General features: G+C 41.5%; 1 protein-coding gene across 1 annotated transcript; it reads left to right on the plus strand.

The window, feature by feature from the left end:
* Positions 1 to 1,349: 1,349 nt before the first annotated feature.
* Positions 1,350 to 8,753, plus strand: LOC140478914 (uncharacterized). Its single transcript, XM_072572538.1, has 2 exons — positions 1,350 to 1,449; positions 6,283 to 8,753. The coding sequence occupies exons 1-2, from the start codon at positions 1,358 to 1,360 to the stop codon at positions 8,657 to 8,659; spliced, it is 2,469 nt and encodes an 822-aa protein (XP_072428639.1). The 5' UTR covers positions 1,350 to 1,357; the 3' UTR covers positions 8,660 to 8,753.
* The last annotated feature ends 18,433 nt before the right edge of the window (positions 8,754 to 27,186 follow it).

Raw genomic sequence — 27,186 nt, forward strand, 5'->3', positions numbered from 1 at the left:
AAATGGGTTGAGATGAGCTCATAATGAAATGTAAATGTGCAGAAATAAGGTGATAGCTGCTTATTAGTGAGATTCAGAATTAAGTGTTCTATTGGAACATTTTTTTTCCTGACATTGACATTCTGATATTTTTAGTCCCAGATTTCTCACAGTTGGACACATTTCTGAAAATTCTGCCCATTATTATGGGGGGAACTATATGGTAGTCTGTGTCCTTTAAGATCCAGAACTGTTGTCTTCCCAATTCCAGAAGGTATCATAATATTGGCCAGTGCTTAGTGCCCTCCTCCACATTAACTCTCTCAGAGCCAATCACCTTAAATAACAGGAACCTCAGCATTATTGGCAGTCACAGAAGAATTTAGTTAGAATCGGACATTACCCAGACAGCATCAAGCTTTCTATTAAAAAAAAGACCCGAACAATGCAGAAATCCCACCCCTAGAAGCTGACAGCCAATCAGACTAGAAGCTCTTCAACAGTCCCAGCAATATCTAGAACAGAGACACTGCTGATATTGGTCCTCATGAGGAATCTTCACTTAATACTTGGAAACATGGATGGATGGTTGGATGGATGGATGGATGGATGGATGGATGGGGATGGATGGATGGATGGATGGATAGATGGATGGATGGATGGATGGATTGTGGGACGAACGGACGGATCTTCAACTGCACAGAGTAAATAGGGTAAATATTTCATCAGAGGAAAAGGTTTGTGTGGGGTGTGGTTCTGATCATTTCTGTAGGGGAAGGGGTCGTCCTGATCTTTAAACATGATTTTGCAGCAAGATATGCGGAATTCCTGGAGGGATTGAAACAATTCAGCCCCAAATTTCCAAGACTCAGAATGAATCATGATCATTCTTTACAGGAGAGCTGTCCAAACATTTGGAATCATCCACCAGCAACAGCCAACAGGCTGCATTTTACAGTTTGTACCTGTCAGAGTGAGGGGAAGCAACCAGGGTATTAGGAAACTACAAACTAAAACAATACTCTGTCAGTGACTATTTAACTCAGCCAAGGCATTTGTATTCAACAGTTAGGTCTCCCAATCAATTGGACCCTGGCATTATGCCAACACGTCACTGCCTTTTGACCATCTCTTTTTGAGTCACAGAGGTATAAAGTATCAGCAAAGGTGCTGAAATACATGGAACCAAGCAGCGAAGCCATTCAATCCCATCTTGAGAGCGGGGAGAGAAAGGTAAACAACTTTTAACAGCAAAAAATGAAGGTGTTTAGATTAGATTGTGACATCTTTAGTTGCCGATGAGTTTATCTAGCTAAGGGGTGTGGCAGCATGTATGCAGATCAAGTAAACAACTTCACCATGAATTTTCAGGCAAAGGATGACATACTCCATGTCTTTCTCAAAACCGTGGACGGTATTTGTAACAATGGTCTTTGAATCTTTTTCGTCAGGACATTACTCAGTAACAAGGTAAGTCTCGTTGTAGAATATTAAAATGTATTAATGGTTGTTTTCAGTCTCTTAATTGTTAATTGAGGTTAATGGTTTAGAGCAAATAAGTTTCTCAAATATAATCATAAATCAATTGCCACTTGTTTTGTTTTCAAAGTTTGCTATCACCAAAAATATAACACCTTGACAACTGAATTAAAATTTCTAAATAAGTCAGGTTTTTCAACTGTCTGTTAATAAGCTGACAGAGTGCTGCCTTTAGTGATCAGTCACTTTTAACAACATTTTCCAGATAAATAAGATTATTTCTTCAAAGAAAACTGTCTTGATTATGAACTTGGATGCTGCTGGAATGAAGTTTGTTCGAGTGGATGTGTAATTTCAGTGATATATTTCAAATAATTGGAATGTTCAGTTACCATAGTCCACCTGAACCTTCATCCTGTATCCAATAATTCACTAAATTCTAACTTTTAGCTCCAAGTTTTAGTCACATCTTGAATTTGTGTTGGAATCTGTGAACTTAAATAAATACCACCCAAAGAGGTGTTAGTATTTACTGCATTATTTAGGATAGAACATGAGAAAAATATAGAAAGAGCTGTGGTATTTCTCATTCATTTGAAAAACAGAATTAGGATGGAAGCCATTTATGAGAAACTCTTGGAATGTCTATGTATATAGATTTTCTCTCTGAAACACATCTGTATCTTTGTGGAAAGAAATGATTATTAGATATAAGCTTGCTGATTTGCATTTTTCATCTCACCCACATATTCTCTTTACTTATCGTGATGAAGTCTTTTATATTCTTAAAGGCCACTATTGATAGCATTTTGAAGCCTTCTGTTTTATATACAAAGGATCTCCAGCCTGTTAAATCTTTCCTTTCAGTTCATGTCTCTATAACGTTGTTTGGACTTCACTAGCAGTTCTCACTTGCCTCTGTCACTGCCCATCATCCCCAGTGGTTGCTCTGGCTGTGTCTGAGAATCCTAACATATTTTATAAATACATTAAAGGGAAGAGGTTAACCAGGGAAAGAATAGGGCCCATTAGTGACCAAGTGGGCAACCTGTGTGTGAAGCTGCAGGATATTGGAAGGGTGTTGAATGAATGCTTCTCTTTGGTCTTCACTGTGGAAAAGGAGAATGTATGTCCAGAATTCAGGAAAAGGGATGGTAGGAACTTGCACAGTTTGACATAGGAAATTGGGAGTTATTGCAGTCTCTGAGGGGCTTGAAAACAGAAAAGTCCCTTGGCTTGGATGATTGCAGGCTGCTGTGAGCGTGAGGCAGGAAATTGCAAAAGCCCAGACACAAATTTTTAACTTAGATTAGATTAGATTAGATTACTTACAGTGTGGAAACAGGCCCTTCGGCCCCACCGAAGCGCAACCCACCCATACCCCTACATCTAACCCTTACCTAACACTACGGGCAATTTAGCATAGCTAATTCACCTGATCTGCACATCTTTGGACTGTGGGAGGAAACCGGAGCACCCGGAGGAAACCCACGCAGACACGGGGAGAATGTGCAAACTCCACACAGTCAGTCGCCTGAGGCGGGAATTGAACCCGGGTCTCTGGCGCTGTGAGGCAGCAGTGCTAACCACTGTGCCACCGTGCCACCCAAGAGGGCTCCTCTCTGGCCATGAGGGAAATGCCTGAAGACTGGAGGACCGTAAATGTGGCTCCACCTTTTAAGAAGGGTGGGAGAAATGAACCAGTAAATTACAGATTGATGAGTCTCACATCAGTGGTAGATGAAGTATTGGAGAAAATTCTGAAGGAGTGCATTAATACACAATTGGAAAGGTACGAGTTAATTAGGGATAGATAGAATGGCTTTGTCAGAGGGAGGCCATGCCTAACAAATTTGTTAGAAATTTTTGAAAATGTGGTGAAGTGGGTGATGAGGGAAGTTTATTTGATGTAATTTGTAGGGATTTTAGCAAAGGTTTTGACAAGGTCCCACGTGGGAGACTGATTGAGAAGGTTAAAGCACATGGAATAGAAGGAAACGCGGTGAGGCGAATCAGAAACTGGCTCAGTCATAGGACACCAGGGTAGAAGTAGAAGGCTGTTTGAGTAATTGGAGCCCATTGTCCAGCAGTGTCCCAGTATTGGGCTCCTTATTGTTATATACTATAACTGATGTAGATGGAAATGTTGGGGAACATTAAAGAGATTTGCAGATGACATGAAGTTTGGTAGAGTGGTTAATAGTGATGAAGGTGGTTGTAGGTTACAAGAAGATATAAGTGTCTCGGTCAGATGGCAGACAATTGGGGGATGGTATTTCCCCCGGAAAAGTGTAAGATTGGAAGAAGAAACAAGATGAGGGAGTATTTAATGTTTAGCAGAACATTGGTCACTCTGCAGGATGTGTTCTTCTACATCCAGCAGAGATTTTCCTGCACCTCCAAAAATTTCATCTACTGTGTCTATTGATGTCAATGGTCTCCTCTTACATTGGGAGACAGGACACTAACTTGCAGAATGTTTCAGAGAACATCTCCAGACACACTCACCAATCAACCCCAACATCCTGTGGCAAAACACTACAACTCCCCCTCCCACTCTAACAAAGACATGCAAATCCTGGGCCTCATCCATCGCTAAATTCTCGCCATCCAACGACTAGAGGAAGAACACCTCATTTTCTGCCTTGGGACCCTCCAACCACACAGGATCAATGATGATTTCACTAGTTTCTTGATTTCCCTTCTTCTCACTTTATCCCAGATTCAACCCTCCAACTTGGCACTGCCCTGTTGAACTGTCCATCCTCCACTCCGACCTATCACCAACACCCCCCACCTTCATGTAACCATCGCATTCCCAGCTAACATCCCCCAGCCTCACACCCCTCCCATTATCTCCCAGCCCTCTTGCCCCCCTCCCCCCACATCCAACCCATCCCCCACACCCCCCAACATTCCTGATAAAGAGCTTATGCTCAAACATCGATTCTCCTGCTCCTTGGATGCTGCCTAATTGGCTGTGCTTTTCCAGCACTATACTTTTTGCTCTGTGGTTTTCAAGCCTACTCTGGCAATCAACAAGACCTGGTTACGGTCTTAGCTCCACATTATTGTCTTGCTCTCCACACATTGAGCAAGCCTTCACCTCCCTCAACCGAACCCTAACCATCAACAGTGTCTAAAAACTAAAGAACTGCAGATGGAACAACGTAAGAACATAGGAATTAGATGCGGGAGTTTCAGTTCAGCCCACTGAGTCTGCTCCCTCAGAAATATATATATTTCTTTCTTGAATCTGTCAATTGATCTGGCTCCACTGCACTTTGGGGCAGTGAGTTCCACAGATTCACAATCCACTAAGAGAATCAGTTTCTCCTCATCCCAGTTTTGAACATATCTCCTCTCATGCTATAGGTATATCTTTTTCTCCTTCAGCATTTTATATTCCTCAATCAGATCCCACCACCCGCACCTCTTTCTTCTGAACTCCAATGAGTACAAGCCCAAGCCATGCAACTGTTCCTTGTACGACAGCCCTTCCACCCCTGGAATCACCCTGCTGAACCTCCTCTGAACTGCCTCCAGTGCCACCATATCCTTCCTCAAGTAAGGAGACCAAAACTGGATGCAATATTCCAGGTGTGGTCTCACAAAAGCCTTATTTAATTATAACAACACTTCTTTATTTTTATAATCTAGTCCTTTTGCAATAAATGCCAGAATTTTGTTTGCCCATTTTATTATACGCTGAACCTGCATGCCTACTTTGAGATTCATGTTCAAAGATACCTACATCCTTCATCAATGATGCAGTTTGAATCTGCTTTCCATTTAAATAATAATTTGCCTTTTATTTTTCCTGCCAAAATAGGCATTTGCCAGCTTCTGTCCCATTCTCCAAGCCTGTCAATATTCATTTGTAAATTCTTCATCTCATCACAGCCTGTTTTATCATCTAATTTAATATCATCCGTGAATTTTGCTATGTTGCATTCTGTCCCTGATTGCAGATTATTCATATTGATTGTAAACAATTGAGATCGAGGCACCACACAAGTTGCAGTTCACCATCCAGAGAAGGACTCATTTATAACAATCCTATGCTTTCTTTCACTCAACCAATCCTCTATCCACACCAATACTCTGCTCGTAATAGATAAACTTGGATTGTTTTCATTAGAGCTGAGAAGACTGGGGGTGGGGGTGTAAATGTTTGGGCTATTTAAGTTAATGAGGGGTATGGACAGGGTAAATAGAGAGCTGCAGTTTCCCTTTTTTCAGGGTTCAATTAAGAGGCAGCATAGTTTTATGGTAAGGGGCAGGTGATTAGGATAGGATTTGGGCAAAAACCTTTTTCATTCAGATGTGACATAGATGTTACTTGCTCAATGATCAACCCAAGTCTGAATGGTGTCTAGACTCTGCTGCATGTTTCAGTATCTGAGGAGTTGTGTCTGTAACAGAACACTGTTGATCATCAGGAAACCTCTTTAACTAGCAATAATGAATGCTATTTTTGCTTCAGAGCACGTGTTTAAGAGGTGTGACCTGAGGCTGTAAATTTGAAAATGATGGTTCAAAAATTACATTTGATTTAAATTTTGATGTAATTTGCATGAGCATTGTGGATGCTGTGTTGATCCCACAGTGCCAAAATTATTGGACAATGAGCATATTTTGCAGTTTATTGCTTGTGTACCTTTGAGCATGATCTTCAAAGGGAATTTAATTATCATGCTCACTTCTTAAAAGCATTTAAATTTTGATTTATGATAATCATAATTTTCTATTCTATTTGCAGTTTGCTCTGTAAATTGGAAGTATTTACTTTCTAAATCTACTTTTCATTATTTTGTTTTGCAGAAAAATGACTTGGATACATTTCTTGGGCTTCCTGTCCATTACTCAGTTGTTTGGTTTTGCCAATTGCATTCCTAAGTGTGACTTTAGTTCAGAAGTCCTTTTCTGTAGTGGCAAATTAATAACTGAAATGCCAGCAACTATACCATCAAATACAACTCGATTAACATTTTTGAACACCAATATTTCTATCATAAGAGCTGGAGTCCTTCAGAATTATTCAGCTTCACTGACAATGCTTGCATTTAATGATAATAATATACATAAAATAGAAATTGGAGCTTTGGATGATCTTACTAACCTGACACAACTTGAGATAACAGGTAATCCATTGGAAAGATTGAGCACTGGAATGTTTGACAACATTCCACAAATGAAAAACCTCTATCTGTCTGAAAACAAGATCAATATCCTGGATAGTGGATTATTTGATAATCTTCCCAATTTAGTTGAGCTGAGATTGTTTGAGAATGAAATACAAGTCCTTCCTGCTCAGATATTTGACAAATTGACACTGCTTAAAAGACTGCATTTGGCTAAAAATCAGATAAGCAATCTGTCTTCGGGAATATTTGAAAATCTTTCCAAACTCATGCAGCTTAAACTTTCCCATAATCAGCTCACTGATCTCCAGGAAGGTATTTTTGATAATCTTCCTGAATTAGTGGAACTTTCTTTGACAAATAACAGTGTAACACATCTCCCACCTGGAATCTTTTCCAAACTGCTTAAATTACAGAAACTATATTTGAACCACAACAGAATCACAGAGCTTCCATTTGGACTGTTACATAATTTAACAAAAATATCTAAATTGAAACTTGAATCTAACATGCTCTCAAGTCTTCCTACTAGTTTATTTGGATTAACACCAAATCTCATTACGCTTTCACTGACTGAAAACAAACTCAGCACTATTCCTGGTGATATGCTCAGTAAACTGCCTAATTTAAAAACTCTGATATTGAGCCAGAACCAGATTACTCATCTTCCAAAGGAAGCTTTCAATGGCCTTGACAAATTAACTCAACTTCTGCTGACTGGAAATAAACTTGTTACCTTAGATAAAGACATTTTTAAAAACTTAGACCTTTTGAAAAGGCTTGACCTTGCTTCAAATCAACTATCGAATGTACCTGATGGAATATTTGATAATTTGAGAAACCTGGCTTCATCTGGACTCAATCTGCTACATAATCGTTTCGTATGTGACTGTCACTTATTGTACCTTAGAAATTGGATGAAGTTGAATGAAAATAAAGTGAAATCATATTCTGAGATGAAGTGTTACATGCCTGATGATCTTACTACAAGGGTTATTCACTCTTTAGGGGAAGAAGAACTAATCTGCCTAACTACAACAGAGAAAAGTGCTACAGCAGAAATTTCAACTTCGACCACGGCCATGTTGACATCTACTGGGATTAGTACAACTATAACAGAATTGACGACAGAACAGCTCAGCACCACAGAGATTTCAACTTCTAGTGTGACCACTTGGGTATCTACTCCCATTTCCACATTAACAACAGAGTTCACAACAGAGCAGAGCAGCTCTTTGGTGGCATCAACTGCATCTATGAAGACATCAACAGCCCCTACTATAGTGACAACTGAATTAACAACAGAACTATTAACGACTACAGAGATTTTACCCCCAACGGTGACTCCAATATTATCGACCCCCTGCACGACAACAACAGCGACAGCAACAAAACAGACCACAATTCCAGCAATTTCAACTTCTGTTGCGACTACATTATTTTCTGTTCCCAGTACTGCAATGACAACAGAACAGAACACTACTCCAGAAATTATAACTTCTGCTACAGAAAGTGTGAGTACAGCCACAACAATGATTTTTACAACTACCAGCATAACATCCAAGCAATCATCACCTTTTGTGCTTCGTATTCCTTGGTCATCCATAGTGCCAAGGAGCACTTCACTGGAGACTGAGAGTACACAGGAGGTGGGTTCGCCTACAATGGATACAATCTACCACTCTACTTTAGTTCCACAGGTAGATACATCCACCATTTCAACTCCAACAACTCTTAGTACTTATACTCCAGGAAGTCCAACTGGTAATGAATCCATGCAGACAAGAACCACCTCAAGTTCAGTTTTCAGTTTGACTCCTACCGAGACATTTGGTTGGAAAAATACAATCCCATTGCTTTTTCCAAGAAAAGCAATGGTTTCCATTGAAAGAGGAACCTGCAAGTTAATAGCACAATTATGTCTCACACTGCTAATGTTTCAAATAATCTTCACATCAGTTCTTCTGTGGTTTGTATACAATATTTACAATTCACTTTTCAATGGAATGACAAATAAGATCTCAATTAGATTAATTAATTATTCAAGAACGCAGTAAATAATTTAACAGCAAAAAATTGTTTCTTGGTCTTCAATATTCTTTGAGGAGAAAGTGAAGACTGCAGACGCTGGAGATCAGAGCTGAAAATGTGTTGCTGAAAAAGCGCAGCAGGTCAGGCAGCATCCAAGGAACAGGAGAATCCTGAAGAAGGGCTTATGCCCGAAACGTCGATTCTCCTGTTCCTTGGATGCTGCCTGACCTGCTGCGCTTTTCCAGCAACACATTTTCAGCTTCAATATTCTTTCCAATTGTAACTGCATTACAAAATTCCTGAATGCAAATCCTGATAGGACAATTGGAACACTAGTACCGTGTTGTATTGATCTAATAAAAATGTACAAACTGAGATATTGCAGGTTTTATTGGAAGGTTTTCTTCATATTTTGAAGAATAAGGTGGACAATTTCATATTTACATACTTTCCCAAGATGCAGAATTCCAAAACTAACAGCAGAGAAATGGCCGTCAACCAAACCAGGCAGTGCTGGTATTTATGCTCCGATCTGAGTCTTTCAACACACGTCATCTTATCATTTGTTTATTTTTGACAGCGTCTAAGCTACTGACTCTTAAACATATCCTGTTTTGACAAATCCCATATTTTAGCTCCTCCTTAAGAGCAAACATTGCTCCTTATCTCAGATTTAGTTTATCAATACTATTTTCTTTTAATGATCCTCAATCTTATGGCCCCACTAGTGACAACAAACTCTTCACATTGATTCAATATATTTTCTACTCCAGATTCTCTCCCATCACTGATTAGGTGTTATCACTGATATACATTTTTTTTGGCTAAAGTTGTGTTAACTTTACTGGACGGTTTGTTGCTGTGAGGTCTAGTGATGTCTCTCAGTGTATCTTTCTAAAATTACATTAAGTGACTAACACATACTGATGGTATCTCTTTTACGTTCAATTTTTACACCATCTTATCATCTGTTGTTTCCAGCCCAACCCAACCTACCACTCAGTGGAGATTCACCCGAACACCATAGTGCACTTAAACTCACTGGCATTCCAAAGATTTCCTGCTCATTGATGAACAGGACTTGAACATCCTAGAGAAGAGGAAGATGGCACTGCCATCCTGATGGATGGGGTGGTGTAGAGGAGGGCAGTCCTCTTCTCTGTGCACTGGCAGAAAATGCTGTGCCACCAGATCCTGCCAGCCTTCTCTGAGGCTACTGCCCAGGTCAGTGTCACCTCCACTGTGTGGTCAGGTGGTCTGCTGTGCCTGAAAGACAATGATCTTCTTCATTCTGCAAGGATAAGTGGCCACATTTTCCCTTTCCCAGCTCATCCTAACTCTCTCTCTCTCTGCCACTGAACACTGCCCGATAACAGACTTCAGAACATCTGCTCAACGCTCGAAGAGGAACTTGGAGTGGGAGGAGGAGGATCCAATTGTTGTGATGCATGTATGTACCAGTGATGTGGGCAGGACAAAGAAGGAGCTTTTGTATAGGCACTCTGAGGAGCAAGGTGCCAAATTAAGACGCAGGACTCAAAGGTCATAATCTCCACACTATTACTTGAGCAACATGCGACTGACATTGGACAAATCAGATCAGAGTGATGAAGGTGTGGCTCAAAGATGGGTGCAGTAGAAGTGGGTTCTGCTTTGTGGGGCATAGACAGAAGGTCTGGGGAAAGTTGGACAGTCTCCACCTGAATCATGGTGTTCTTGTCAATCGCATATCAAGGGAAACAAAGAGGATTTTAACTTGAATAGGGAGTGCAAGGGGTCAAATTCATGAAGATGTGGAAAATCAAGGGATTGACTTAAGTGCAAAGAGCAAAGTATTAATAGGGGAAATGATAAACAGATAGTGACAGGCTAGAGAACAAGAAGAAATAAATGTGGATTATTAAAAATAGTTCACATTACAGAAGAGAAGCTTCTGCAGGTCTTATAGAATACAAAGGTGGATACATCTCTGGTACCTGATCTAACGTATTCTAGCATGTTGTGGGAAGTAAGGGAGGAAATTGCGAGACCCCTTGAAGAAATATTTGCATCATCTATGACTATGGATGAGGTGCATGATGACTGGAGCGTGGTTAATGTGTTTTTGTTGAAAAATGTTTGTAAGGAGAAATCGGGAAACTATAGACCTGTGAGTCTGACTTTGGTTGAGGTTAAGTTGTTGGAGGAGATCAAAAAAATAGGATTTATGGGCATTTAGAGAGGCAAAAATTAATTAGGGATAGTCAGCATGGTTTTATGCGAGGAAAATTGTGTATCACAAAATGTTTGAGTTCTTTTAAGGAAATTACCAAAAGGATTGATGGAGGACTTTAATAAAGCCTTTGACAATGTTCTGCATAGCAGACTAAATAGTAAAGTTAGATCACATGGGATTCAGCGTGAGCTTGCCAATTGGATACAAAATTGGCTTTACGGCAGGAGATAAAGAAAGGTAGTGGAGGGTTGATCTTTGGACTGGAGGCCTGTCATCAGTAGTGTTTCACAGGGATTGGTTCTGGATTCTCTTTTGTTTATTGTTTATATAAATGATTTGGATGATAATATAGAAGGCATGGTTAGAAACTTTGTGATGACACCCAAAATGGGTGGCATAGTAGACAGTTAAGAAGGTTTACTAAGATTACAAAGGGATCTTGATCAAATAAGTCAGTGGGCTGAAAAATGGCAGATGGAGCTCAACCTGGATAAATGTGAGGTATTACATTTTGGTACAACAAACAAGGGTAGGGCTTACATAGTTAATGGTAGGGCCTTGGATAATGTAGAACAGAGGACCTAGGGGTTCAAGTACATAATTGGGTGGCACGGTGGCACAGTGGTTAGCACTGCTGCCTCACAGCGCCAGAGACCTGGGTTCAATTCCCGCCTCAGGTGACTGACTGTGTGGAGTTTGCACATTCTCCCCGTGTCTGCGTGGGTTTCCCCTGGGTGCTCCGGTTTCCTCCCACAGTCCAAAGATGTGCAGGTTAGGTGAATTGGCCATGCTAAATTGTCCATAGTGTTAGGTAAGGGGTAAATGTAGGGGTATGGGTGGGTTGCGCTTCGGCGGGTCGGTGTGGACTTGTTGGGCTGAAGGGCCTGTTTCCACACTATAAAGTAATCTAATCTAATAATTCTTTGAAGTTTATGTCACATAGGCAAGATTTAGGAAGCATAGGATGGGGAAGGAAACTGCAGGGGATAGGCACGTTAGAAATGTGGAGCATACTCAAGGAATAGCTACTGTGTTTCCTAGATAAGTTTATATCTGTCAGGCAGGGAGGAATTTGTAGAGCGCGGGAGCTGTGGTTTACGAAGGAAGCGGAATCTCTGGTGAAGAGGAAGAAGGCTTATGTTAGGATGAGATGTGAAGGCTCAGTTAGGGTGTTTGAGGGTTACAAGGTAGCCAGGAAAGACCTAAAGAGAGAGCTCAGAAGAGCCAGGAGGAGACATGAGAAGTTGTTGGTGGATAGGATCAGGGTAAACCCTAAGGCTTTCTAGAGGTATTTAAGGAATAAAAGAATGACGAGAGTAAGATTAGGGCCAATCAAGGATAGTAGTGGGAGATATCGCAGTTTGGATCAGTAATTGGCTTGCTGAAAGAAGACAGAGGGTGGTGGTTGATGGGAAATGTTCATCCTGGAGTCCAGTTACCAGTGGTGTACCGCAAGGTTCGGTGTTGATTCCACTGCTGTTCGTCATTTTTATAAATGACCTGAATGAGGGCATAGAAGGGTGGGTTAGTAAATTTGCAGACGACACTAAGGTCAGTGGAGTTGTGGATAGTGACAAAGGATGTTGTAGGTTACAGAGAGACATAGATAAGCTGCAGAGCTGGGCTGAGAGGTAGCAAATGGAGTTTAATGCGGACAAGTGTGAGGTGATTCACTTTGGTCGGAGTAACCGGAATGCGAAGTACTGGGCTAATGGTAAGATTCTTGGTAGTGTAGATGAGCAGAGAGATCTCGGTGTCCAGGTACACAGATCCTTGAAAGTTGTCACCCAGGTTGACAGGGTTGATCAGAAGGCATACAGTGTTTTAGCTTTTATTAATAGAGGGATAGAGTTCTGGAACCATGAGGTTATGCTGCAGCTGTACAAAACTCTGGTGCGCCCGCACTTGGAGTATTGTGTACAGTTCTGGTCACCGCATTATAAGAAGGATGTGGAAGCTTTGGAAAGGGTGCAGAGGAGATTTACTAGGATGTTGCCTGGTATGGAGGGAAGGTCTTATGAGGAAAGGCTGAGAGACCTGAGGCTGTTTTTGTTAGAGGGAAGAAGGTTGAGAGGTGACTTAATAGAGACATATAAGATAATCAGAGGGTTAGATAGGGTGGACAGGGAGAGCCTTTTTCCAAGAATCGTGACGGCGAGCACGAGGGGGCATAGCTTTAAATTGAGGGGTGATAGATATAGGACAGATGTCAGAGGTAATCTCTTTACTTACAGAGTAGCAAGGGTATGGAATGCTTTGCCTGCAACGGTAGTAGATTTACAACTTTAAGTACATTTAAGTCGTCATTGGACAGGCATATGGACGTACATGGAATAGTGTACGTTAGATGGGCTTCAGATTGGTATGACTGGTCGGCGCAACATCGAGGGCCGAAGGGCCTGTACTGTGCTGTAATGTTCTAATGTTCTATGTCCTATATAGACATTAGGCGGTTAAAAAAAGCATTTGACATGCTTGCCTTCATTGCTCAGTCCTTTGAGTATAGGAGTTAGGAAGTCATGTTGAGGACATTGGTGAGACGTCTTCTGGAATACTGTATCCAGTTCTGCTCATGCTATTGTAGGAAGGATATTTTTCAGCTGGAGAGGGTTCAGAAGAGATTTACCAGGATATTGCTGGATATGGAAGGTTTGAATTATAAAGGAACACTGGATAGACTGGGATTATTTTTTCACTTGAGTGTAAGAGTTTGGGAGGAGATCTGGCAGAAATTAATAAAATAATGAGAGGTGGAGATAGAGTGAATGGTAGTTGCCTTTTCCCCAGGATGGTGGATTTCAAGACTTGGGGGCACATTTTTAAGGTGAGAGGGGAGAGATTTGAAAAAGACATCAGAGAAAAATTCTTTGCACAGAGGGTGGTTCGCATATGGAATGAACTTCCTGAAAAACTTACGGATATGAGTATAATTACAAAGTTTAAAAGACATTTGGATAGATACATGAATAGGAAAGATTTGGAAGGATATGGGCCAGGAGCAGGTTGGTGGGACTAGTTTGATTTGGGATTATGTTTGGCATGGACTGGTTGGATTGAAGTGGTTGTTTCTTGCTGTACGACTCAACGACTCTATAAAAGTTTATAAAATCACAAGGGATATAGATAGGGTTAATGGTAGGTGTCTTTTCCCTAGTGTTATGGACCAGACCAGACCCCCTCAAAACATTTCAAGAAAGTAGACTGATCCCTAACTTTGCTAGTTGTTTTAAGCAGGTGTCAAGTGGATATTTTAGGAGGGATGCAGCTAGTCAAACTACTTAGGTTTAGACAAAACAGAATTTATTTACAAGATTACCAAATGAAACATAAACAAAAGTGATCAGAATACAGACTAACTTAATCTGTCTGAAAACTCAACAGATCATCCCAACTTAATTAGATTAGATTACAGTGTGGAAACAGGCCCTTCGGCCCAACAAGTCCACACCGACCCGCCGAAGCGCAACCCACCCATACCCCTACATTTACCCCTTACCTAACAGTAGGGGCAATTTAGCATGGCCAATTCACCTGACCTGCACATCTTTGTGACTGTGGGAGGAAACTGGAGCACCCGGAGGAAACCCACGCAGACACGGGGAGAATGTGCAAACTCCACACAGTCAGTTGCCTGAGGCGGGAATTGAACCCTGGTCTCAGGCACTGTGAGGCAGCAGTGCTAACCACTGTGCCACCATGCCGCCCACAAATGATAATGATACTGTTCCAAATACTTGTAGCAATCTTCCTAAAAACTCCTTGACACAACAAGTGAAAGCAAACACAGGGTCTTACAGGACAGAGAGAGGTGGCAGCATGGAATACCTTCTTCCATGTAACTGTTTCTTAGACCAGCAGCCTCATAGCTGACTGACTGCTTTCAGTGAACAGCCAGACTGTTAAAACCGAACCAGAGAAAAGCTGAACTGGGAGAACTGGTCACTCCCCTTTCATTGTACAAGTGTTTTTTTAAAGCATGGAAGTTGTTTGCCTGTTAGCTACAATTAAGTTGGCCCTAAAACCCATTCAACTCAGACTTTTCAGAACCTGTGCCCTTTATGACCTCTCTGAAAAAAAAAGGCAAGGACAACATAACCTTGTAAAAGGAGCAGCATCATTACACTAGGATGGGGGATTTCAAAACTAGGGGCACATTTTTAAGGTCAGAGGAGAGAAAATGGTCCTGTTCATATACTCCACTATTCCTAAAGTTTGAGAATTGTGACACATATGCCATTTGTCCTTTATCATTAGCAACTGTAATGTCATTCACATCATCTGTCCCATAAAATGGCTTCCTTGCTCTGATTCCACCATATTGTGCAAACCCCACCTTTAAAGCACTTCTTTTATGAGGATTCATACTGTTCACACAGCTGAGGCAGACCTACAGGGAAGATCCTCCACCCATTTGTAAAATCATCCACCAGGACCAGGCAATACTTGTTTCCTTTTGGGTCATTGGCAGAAGACCAATAAAATCCATTTGTACGGATCGTCATGACCCTTTGGGAAACTCCATATTTAATCTTCCTAATCTGGGAGGGGAGGGGAGGCATTCAGGGTTCTTGTATAGGTAGACCAAATATCCTTTCACATGGGCCTCAACATCCAGCCCCATTCACTGTTGTGAGCAATGAGCCAATCTGTACCTCGTAGTCCCTTAGTAAAGTTACCCCATTTTGTTTACATGCAGTCTCATTGAGTCTTGAGGGCCCCATCCTTAGTCTCAAAGACTTTGATTTGTCTCCAATGGCCAGGTCACCTGTGAAACTCTGCTGTTGGTATGGTTGTCCATTGCAAATTTCAGTGGATTTAATGAATGGTGCACCAGTGTCTACTCAATATGTTCTCTATTCCTCTGCGCACACACACAGGGCACAGGGAATTCTGCATTCGTTGTCCATTATGACACACTTAAATTCGCGATGGGCAGAGCCCCTTCAGAATGTCACCAAAGGCAGGGCAGAGGAGGAGATTCCCTCCCTCCCACTCTGGGCAGGGACCTTCCCCATTGACCCTCTGAGTTCAGCTACCTCTCAGCATAGTTCCTCCATTTTTCAGAGTCAAAACCTCCTTCTTCCTTTCCTCCATTTATTGGAGAAGTTTTGCTTGGATCCCTGCAGGCCCACTTAAACTGCCACTTCTTGTCACATTTGTAGCGTTTCTCTCCTGTCCCCGGAGCTTAGCACCCTGGTCTATTTTTTCCCTCCTGCTTTACTCTGCCTTGAGGATGAAGTTTTCCATTTCACACACTTTTCCCTCAGGCTTCTGCTGTAGCTCCATTTTCTTATCAGATTGTCTCTTTTCAAAACAAAGGGTCACTTTCCTCAATACTGCAGTTGTTGTTCAGAGACTCTAGAGTCAAATTCCTCAAACATTGCAACATTTAAGAGGCATTTGGATGGGTATATGAATAGGAAGGGTTTGGAGGGATATGGGCCGGGTGCTGGCAGGTGGGATTAGATTGGGTTGGGATATCTGGTCGGCATGGACGGGTTGGACTGAAGGGTCTGTTTCCATGCTGTACATCTCGATGACTCTATGACTCTAACACACCAGAGGGATCGGCCTATCAGCGTCCTCAACCAATGAGTTAATATATGATCTGCAAGGCCATTCCTGTGCTTGGAACCCTGGGAATAGCTGCTTTACAAGCTGCCCACAATCAATCCATGTTTGACGCAGGACTTGCTGAAGATTGTCTAAGTGTTTAATTAGTGTCGCGTATGGTGCCCATGGCAACCAGCACATCATTTTGAAGTGCATTATATTCTCCTGTTTAAGAACAAAGAACAAAGAAAATTTACAGCCCAGGAACAGGCCCTTCAGCCCTCCAAGCCTGAACCAATCCAAATGTACTGTCTAAACCTGTCGATTAATTCCTAAGCATCTGCTCCCCACCTACTCACGCATCTGTCCAGACGCATCTTAAATGAATCTACCGTGCCTGTCTCTACCACCTCTCCTGGCAGCGCGTTCCAAATGCCCACCACCCTCTGTGTGAAGTACTTGCCATGTGTATCCCCCTTAAACTTTCCACCGCTCACCTTGAAAGCATGACCTCTCGCTTGTTGGAAGGTCTGACACTGACGTACAGCAACAGAAGAACTGCGGACGTAAATAGAAAGGAACTGGACACGGGGAGAAACAAAGTCAAGTCAAGATAGGAAAAGAGAAATTCCATGACACAGGAACAGTCGAAACAATTGGTCTGCCTGGACAGTCCTGTTGGTGGGAGTAGGTAGAAGTGAGCAGTGCAGGATTCAGGGATTATGAGCTGCGTGACTGTCCAGCGGAGATACCCAGATGTGATGAGGTTGGTGACAGTTGTGGTCACAATGGCCCTTGTTGATAAGCTCCATGTTAATGGCCCAACTCATCTAATTAAATTCTACTTCTGATCATACACTCAATAAACTAGCCTTCAGGAGTACCTGGCATGGAAATTGGAGCTGGTGTCTGGTGGATTCATCCCTTTACTATGTCCGAACGACTCCCATGTTGCCCACGGCCAAGCTGCAGCCCAGGGCATACCCTATGGGCACCAAACACACATATCCTTCATCCATGGGCAGAGCATCTGACATTCAACTAATCCTCACCACCATGCTGGCACTTTGCCAATGACTTGGCAGTGTGCCCGGGAAGGCCAGTGTTGCATTGTGGGGCACACCAGCAACAGTGGCGCATGGTTGCATTAGGTCCAAGTATTTAACAAGAACAGACACCCAGCCCATGGCTTGGACCTGGCTGCCTACTTGCACTGCTCACACACTCTCTTAGTGCCCATTCACTTGGCATCTAACAGCAGACCCACAGCATAGATGCCTTGATTTGCCAGTGCAAATTGGCATAGTCATATAACCAGGCAGCTGGTCATGCTGCTCAGCAATCCTCAGTCAAGGGCACTTCAAAGCTGGCTGCACAGCAGTGTGCCACATCCTATTCCACACCTGTACCATGTAGCAGCAGCATTCATGTCAAACCTAATGCATCTGCTGCAAGCAGTTGGACTGTCTCAAAGTCTTAGGGGAGTGTGACTCAGAGAGGTCTGGGGTGGGGGTGGGGGGGGGGGGGGGTGGGTGCATCTGAGTGAGGGAGAGCAGAATGATCAGTCAAGGGCTGATACCAATACCAGTGGTGGGCTTCAGCCATGTTTAGGCATCTGCTCAGGGTGGCATTGCATAAGCAGCTGGGACACACTGTAGGTTTTAGATTGATGTTTATGGACCATACATCAAGATGTTGCTACCCAGTTAAATCCCTACTGACAAGCTTGACAAGCAGCCTGTCTGTCTGCACACAGGGGCATCTCAATGCAGCAGTAAAGGTAGCCTTTGGTTTCCAACATGCTAACAGGCAAGATGAGGCAGGGCATGGATGCTCTGAGTGTGGAGACAGGCCCACTAAATGAGTATGTGCTAAAAGGGCCTGCAATCAGCCCTGAGATGCAGCTTGGGCTGATCAGTAGCTAGGTGCCTGTCCATACATGCAAAGTGTCCTTGCAGCTGCATTTCAATGCTAGTTACTGATGCAATCTGTGATACAGATCTATACTTCTGAAACAACTTGCAAGTGGATCAGAGAGGTATCAGATAGTCATAAGAGATGGGCAAATGTTAAGTACATGGACAAGGGATAAAGCAGTTCATGGCCATAGGCCATGCCCTGCAATGCTGTTAGATACTGAGCAACACAGATCCTGGCCACAGCCACCAGGTTTCCCTCTGACTGTCATGTGGAGAAATTTCAACATCTGGCTTGCTTGGCCTGTTTGGTAGGAAAAGAAGCTGAGTACTAATGAGGTGAGATGTGGCATTAATAAGGTGTTTAATTAGCGATAATTTCCCTTCTCTGGCAACTCACCACTACATGGTGATTGGCAGATACACAAAAGATGCAGCAAGTTGCTCCTAAGGTCAAGATAGAACTTAGTGTCATAGAGTCATAGAGATGTACAGCATGGAAACAGACCATTCAGTCCAACTTGGCCATGCCGACCAGATATCCTAACCAAATCTCATCCCATTTTTCAGCACTTGGCCCATATCCCTCTAAACCCTTCCTATTCATATAACCATCCAGATGCCTTTTAAATGTTGTAATTGTATCAGCCTCCACAACTTCCTTGGGCAGCTCATTCCATATATGCACCACCCTCTGTGTGAAAACGTTGCCACTTAGGTCCCTTTTACATCTTTCCCCTCTCACCCTAAACCTATTCCCTCAAGTTCTGGACTCCCCTGCAACCCAGGGAAAAGACTTTGTCTATTTATCCTATCCATGCCCCTCATGATTTTATAAACCTCTATGAGGTCACCTCTTAGCCTCCGACGCTCCAGGAAAACAGCCCCAGCATGTTCAGCCTCTACCTATAGCTCAAATCCTCCAACCCTGGCAATACCCTTGTAAACCTTTTTTGAACCATTTCAATTTTCACAACATCTTTCTGATAGGAAGGAGACCAGAATTGCATGCAATATTGCAACAGTGGTCTAACCAATGTCCTGTACAGCCACAACATGACCTCCCAACTCCTGTACTCAGTACTTTGACCAATAAATGAAAGCATATCAAATGCCTTCTTCACTATCCTATTTACTTGCAACTCTACTTTCAAGGAACTATGAACCTGCACTTCAAGGTCTCTTTGTTCAGCAACACTCCCTAGGATCTTACCATTAAGTGTAGAAGTCCTGCCAAGATTCCCCTTCCCAAAATGCAACACCCTGCATCCATCCAAACCAAACTCCATCTGCCACTCCCCAGCCTACCGGCCCATCCGATCAAGACCCCGTCACAATCCAAGGCAACCCTTTTCGCCGTCAACCACATGCCCAACCCTGCTGTCTTCTGCAAACCCACCAATCAGGCCTCCTAAGCTCACATCCAAATCATCCATACAGATGATGAAACCTAGTGGACCCAGTGCCGATCCCCTTGTCACACCACTGGCCACAGGCCTCCAGCCTGAAAACAACCACCCACCCATCTCCCCCACTCCCTCGCCCCTGCGTCAGCCCTGCACCCAAACAGCTAGTCCCCCCTGCACTCCACGAGACCAAATCCTGCCAACCAGCTTGCCCTCATCTTTGTTCCGACACGACCTCCCATGCACAAAGCCATGCCAATCATCCTGTATCAGTCCTCTTATACCATGCTCCCTCAGTGGAAACAAAGTGGAAGGCCACTTATTGTTGTGGTGGAGACTGTGTAGAAAGTTTTGGAAGATTAATGCACTGAGCTCTGGGCCTTGGGAGCCCGGTTTCTGACAGTACCAATTGGGTGGGTTGACTGGATAAAGGCAAATACTGGATTAGTGGTGCTGGAAGAGCACAGCAGTTCAGGCAGCATCCAACGAGCTCGTTGAATGCTGCCTGAACTGCTGTGCTCTTCCAGTACCACTAATCCAGTATTTGATTTTCAGCATCTGCAGTCATTGTTTTTACCTGGATAAAGGCAAAGTAAGGACATGAGGCAGTGACTTTGGTAAGAGCATGAACATTGTCATCATTAGAAGAACAGCATCTTTTGAACCATTGGCATTCCAGTCAATGTGGTGTTTCAGCACTCTTTACAATCTGCTGGAGAATAGATTACTAGCTTGTTTTGAGAATGTGGATTGCTCAACTTCTTGCCTGACTGTACCATAAATCTCGCCATAGCCCACATCACTCATGCCACTAGAAGTATCTGCCTTTATTTTTCCAATCTCTCCCATTTTCTCCCAACTGACTTGCCATTGCCTCCATAATATAAGGGCTTGGAAAACTTAGCCGATAGTTTTGAGAATCATCTCGGAATCGAGCCATTTTTTGGCGCAACTTACATACTGTCCTGCAGGTGGCTCTCTACCTCTATCACTCTGTGCATGTACATCCTTCTGTTTTCTTAAAACAGTTAAATGTTTGAAAGTGTTAATTAATTTAGTTTTGAAGTTTTGCTTCCAAATTACCTATGATATGGATCTGAATTACATTATTTACAGACACATTAACAAAATAATCAGTGATTGCTTTATTTGCATACCTTAATCTTCTAATTTGTTCAAATAATGTTATCACAGAATAAAATCATGACCAGAATCTGGCAGAAGATATCAAAAAAATTCAATGGAAACTTACTTAAATACATGAGTATTTAGAAATATGTTGTTCAGAAAGTAGAAATGTTTTGACCATTAAAAACAGCAGAAAAACTGTTGTCGGCTGTCTTGTATAATTCTTCATTCACTATTTAATATATGACAGTTAGTGATTAACTCAACTTCTTAACATTCACGTTAAATGAGTAAGAATGCTCAACACAACATTTATATTGCATTTCTCAGTTCAGGCAAATGAAACAAGAGTTGCTGCCTCTTTAATGAAATAGAAAATATGATCAACTGGTATTCTATTACAACACGAGAATAAAAGATAGCCTGGATCTCTGAAAGGCCATTAAGTGGTAGAGCTGGGTCACACATAACTTTTCTGCTTAATTAGGGTAAAAATGGAGACTGAGTGACTAGTTTTTCTTACTCATTCAGACTACATCTGAGTCCATTTTCTCTCCTCTGCCCCCAGCTGTGGCACTTCATTCACCTTGTATAGGATATGAACCAATAGCTGAAGAGGTCCTAGTCTTGTGAAACTACACAAGTCCTTTCTGAATCATAGGAGGAAACTTGTTGAAGCAGAACAGACCTCTACATCACATAGTCACTGTTTTAATCAAAGACCACAGACTTTATTGTCTGTAATTCTGTTTCTTATCCCCACTTCATGCTGGGCTTTGCTCATCAATATTAATTGTGTCCTGCCAATTGAACAGTAAAGATAATTCAACTTGCCTTCTGATATTTAATACAATTGTGAAGTAACTTAAATGAAATGAAATCAATCTCACTAAGCTAACGATAAGTTAAAGCAATCATTTAGCAGTCAAACTTTTAAAAATTCCAATTATTAGAGAGTGAAAAGCATCCACCTTTTAAATATCTCAATGGCTCATGTTGTAGGTAATTATATAGTGTAATTATAGATTGCATTTAAAAGCAGTACATTTCTAAATGAATCTAATGTAAACAAAAAAGGCATTCATATTTTAATAATGCTTCTAAATAAAACAACGTTTAGTAAATTTTGTGCTACAAATCAGATGACTGATCCTTCAAGGGTTAAGGAGAGTTATCATCAACAAAGCTAAAAAATGATACAAAAACTTGGTACAGAGATTGAGTTTGTTCAAAAAATGTTTTTTGTGTCACATTTCTAATACCTTACAATTGAAACAAGTTGGCCAACAAAAGGATCTTGTATCCTGAAATCTTTTGAAAAGAGGTTATAGGACAGCTTTTTGCTAAATAATACATTTGTATTTCTCTTTACAAGAATATGTCGAGCAAAAATAAAACTGTTGCTCTTTGTTCCACAGAAGTTGTTCTTTCTTCATTGAAATTCATGTCAGCAGTTCACACCCCAGCTGAATGCATGAGTATACACCAAGCGTATTTTGCAAATAAAGACTGAAATCTCTTAATTACCAAGAACTTCTACTGAACACCTAAAAAGAGATTTGTGCAGGATTGCGAAACTAAATATTATCAACAGCAAGATAGATTGGCCGCGCCTCAACCTTCAAAACTCATTTAAGATACGCAATGCCAGGAGTGATGCTGCACAAACTGCTCTCCTGATCCTCCACCACAAGGACAGCTCAATTGTCTGTTGCTAGAGTGAGGACACAGATCCACCCCACCCCCTTTACTCTCAGATGAAACACCTGCATGTCAACTCGGAAGCCTATTTAATCACCATTTTGTGTTGGAGAACAATTTCTGGATATGCAATTGTTTATCACTTAATTCTCATATCTGGTGGGAATTTAGAAGTAGGAAGTTAAGTGAGAACAAGGAATTAAAATAACATGGGTTTCATTCATAACATGAGAAGGGGTGAGCCACTGTCCACTTGCTCAAAACCCAGCTAAATCTCAGCTGAATTCAGAGTAAACTCAATATCAGCTACAAACAAGACCCACTGGATGCCCATGTTTAGCATCACTTGAATCCTGTTATGGATATTAACTTTCCTGAGTATTTGGAGATTTAATAAAAGGAATATTGTGCAGCTTTGTTGTTTTCATAACCAAAAGACTCCAACAAACATATAAAATGTGTATGTCATGGAAAGAAAGAACATATTACAATATCATGCCACAAGACAATGGTTACAAAAACATCAACTAGAGAGAGAGGATTGGGTGATTAGCAAAATATTAACTTATTTACAAATCCATTTTGCAATCTTTATGCATTAATTTAAGATGAGAACTGAAATTTTGAATTCTGAAATTCATGAACCATTTAGAATAACAAAATAAATTTATTAAAATTATAGTGCAAATTTCTAACTCATATATTTTATTACTTTGTCATTTAAACATTCTAACTGTTAGTCTAACAATTTAAAATAGTGTCTTAACCTTCACAAAAATCCTCTCTCTCTAGTTGATGTTTTTGTAACCATTGTCTTGTGGCATGACATTGTAATATGTTCTTTCTTTCCATGATATACATATTTTATATGTTTGTTGGAGCCTTTTGGTTATGAAAACAATAAAGCTGCACAATATTCCTTTTATTAAATCTCCAAATACTCAGGAAAGTTAATATCCATAACAGGATTCAAGTGATGCTAAACATGGGCATCCTGTTTTTAGTAGATTTTTGTAAAGTTGGTGGTAATGCTTCATGGGAATCCACATGATATATATGATAAGGCACTTACACGATTTGAATTACACAATTTTACATGGTCATGTTAATGGCTCATTGATGCATGTGATGCTGCATCGTTATTAGTAACAAACCCCAACAGTCTCATTCTCTTCTCTTAACTTTCCTCCTCTCACCCCCTTCCAGTTAGTTTCCCTGCTACTGGATAACATTGCCCACCCATTCCATCCAATTCACACCAAGAATTCTGATAAGGAACAACAAAGGAACAGCAATAAAGTTTACAGTTAGCACAAGGAGGGAATTTGCAAGGAGTTGTGCTCTCAAGGACATACTGCCCTTGTAGTCCTTGAGACCAGTATTACTCTCTAAGAATCTCTCAGCATCAACTTCTGTTCAAATAATTGCAGGACGAGACTCAACGTCAAAGGTAAGGCTGAAGGATTAATCTTTAGCAAGAAGTGCCAAGTGAATTGTCCATCTCAGCCTCTTTCCTACCAAAATACCATCCAGTCAAATAATTTGATTCAATTCATGAGATTTCAAGAAACATCTAAAGGCAGATTGAGCAAATGCAATGGATCTAATAACAACTTAGTTGTAGCACTGAATTATTATGCTCCAGAACTTTCCATTCCTCAGCCAAACCATCCAAATACAACAACAATCGGGGACCTGCCTGAAAGAGTGGAAAATCTCCCAGGAATAATTATCTCCAAGAAGCAGGCCAAATCCAGTCCTCTCAATTATTGCCACAGCAGTGCACACTTAATTAGCAACAACGTGATTCACTTTATTATCAGGGCAATCATTAAACAAGGACCTCTTCATTGTGCTGAACTTGGCTTCTGCCAGAACCAATCAGTCCTGGACCTTGCACAACCATTGTTTGAACAAAAGACTTTATTTCTAGTGGAGAGGTGAGACTGACCAATGGCATCAAAGCAACATTTGACCAAGTGTGTTATCAAGGAACTTTGAAAAAATTGAAAATAATTGGAATCAGGAGGAAAAGCCCTCCACTATTTGGAGTAATACCAAGCTCAGCAAAACATTGCTGTGGTTGTTGGAGGTCAGTTACAGAACATCTTTGAAGGAGTTCCTCAGGGTGATATCCTGGGCTTAACTGTCTTCAACTTCTATTTCAAGTTCCTTTCTTAGATCAGAAGCTTGTAAGTGGACATGTTCACTGATGATTTCACAGTTTTCAATTCCATTTACAACTCCTCAGAAAATAAAGAATTCCACAGCCTGGGCTACATTCAGATTTAGACAGATACTGGGCAGGTAACATAGGTACCACACAACTACTAGACAATGGCAATCTTCAATGAGAGAGAATCCCCATGACATTCAAAGGAATTTCCAATGCAGAAACCCTTACTATCAACTCCCTGGAGACACCATTGACTAGAAACTTAGACAACCCAAATACAATGGTTGCAAGAGTAGGCCAGAGGTTTTGTATTCTTCAGCAAGTAATTCACTTTAGGTGTTCGACAAGGTTCCCCATGGGAGACTGATTAGCAAGGTTAGATCACATGGAATACATGGAGAACTAGCCATTTGGACTAGCTCAAAGGTAGAAGACAGAGGGTGGTGATGGAGAATTGTTTTTCAGACTGGAGGCCTGTGACCAGTGGAGTGCCACAAGGATCGGTGCTGGGCCCTCTACTTTTTGTCATTTACGTAAATGATTTGGATGCAAGCATAAGAGGTGCAGTTAGTAGGTTTGCAGATGACACCAAAATTGGAAGTGTAGTGGACAGGGAAGAGGGTTACCTCAGATTACAACAGGATCTGGACCAGATGGGCCAATGGGCTAAGAAGTGGCAGATAGAGCTTAATTCAGATAAATGCAAGGTGCTGCATTTTGGGAAAGCAAATCTTAGCAGGACTTATATACTTAATGGTAAGGTCCTAGGGAGTGTTGCTGAACAAAGAGACCTTGGAGTGCAGGTTCATAGCTCCTTGAAAGTGGAATCGCAGGTAGATAGGATAGTGAAGAAGGCTTTTGGTATGGTTTCCTTTATTGGTCAGAGTATTGAGTACAGGAGTTGGGAGGTCATGTTTTGGCTGTACAGGACATTGGTTAGGTCACTGTTGGAATATTGCATGCAATTCTGGTCTCCTTCCTATCGGAAAGATGTTGTGAAACTTGAAAGGGTTCAGAAAAGATTTACAATGATGTTGCCAGGGTTGGAGGATCTGTGCTACAGGGAGAGGCTGAACAGGCTGGGGCTGTTTTCCCTGGAGCGTCGGAGGCTGAGGGGAGACATTATAGATGTTTTAAAAATTATGAGCGGCATGGATAGGATAAATGGATAAAGTCTTTCCCCTGGGGCCGGGGAGTCCAGAACTAGAGGGCATAGGTTTAGGGTGAGAGGGGAAAGATATGAAAGAGACCTAAGGCGCAACTTTTTCACGCAGAGGGTGGTATGTGTATGGAATAAGCTGCCAGAGGAAGTGGTGGAGGCTGGTACAATTGCAACATTTAAGAGGTATATGAATAGGAAGGGTTTGGAGGGATATGGGCTGGGTGCTGGCAGGTGGGACTAGATTGGGTTGGGATATCTGGTCGGCATGGACGGGTTGGACCGAAGGGTCTGTTTCCATGCTGTACATCTCTATGACTCTCTGAGAATCTCTATGCAAGGTAATGTATAAAGATTTAGCTGAAAGTATGTTTAAAACCTTAATGTACCAAAGTGCATATTTTCTTTTTCAAAAACTGCCTTAGATCATGTCATATCATTTTCTCAACCACAACATAGCCTTGTACCACTCTCCTTGATAAGTGATGTGCTCTACATTGTATATTATGTTTGTGTTCACTTATAGAGTATACATGAACCAGATCAAAGTATAAAAGGTTTGTTCTTTGTCATGGGGGAGTGACTTTCTATTTAAAGATAAGGTGAGGGGACATGAGGGGCAGATGGAACCTGCTTTTGCAATGAAAGACTTTTTTATGCTATTTATGATAATCAGTGGGAACATTCCTCATGCATTTCAGATGATTCGGTAATGAGCTTGCATAGAATGCGCCCACATTGTTCCACAGAGACCATTAAAACTCCCACTTGCAACATTAGCAGCCCCTCTCTTTATATAGAGGCCTTGGAAAGTTTAAAGCAACAATAAAATGAAGGTATCGTTGGACAGAGCAGAACGCCTTTGTGCTGCTCCCAATTTATGTTGGTTTAACAGCATTTGTAGTGTTGTGGGGAGGGCTGAGCTTTATTCAGATTAAATATATTTAAAGCCATTGAAAATGTGAGCATTAGTTGAAAAGCTACACTGGACTGTGACTTGTCCATTTGTGCATTCAACTGAATTAAAGCATCTCCCTCTTCAGGCTATCGAGGTTGTATTCAGAAGTGTCAGATGTCAAATCCATACACACAACATGCACCGACCTTCTCAGAACATTCTGCACAGTTATGTTACAATGCTGCAGATGTCTTCATATAGAAATATACTTTTGAGTTAATTGCTCTATTGTTGATGCAGATCGGTATGGCAATTTCTTTGAGGTAAGATAGTTGTGCAACTTTTTCACAAAGTAAGCAATTCTAGTGATGTTTTTTAAGGATGGGTATAATGCCTATGAC

The sequence above is a fragment of the Chiloscyllium punctatum genome, chromosome 6, assembly GCF_047496795.1.
Source record: "Chiloscyllium punctatum isolate Juve2018m chromosome 6, sChiPun1.3, whole genome shotgun sequence".
Lineage (NCBI taxonomy): Eukaryota > Metazoa > Chordata > Chondrichthyes > Orectolobiformes > Hemiscylliidae > Chiloscyllium > Chiloscyllium punctatum.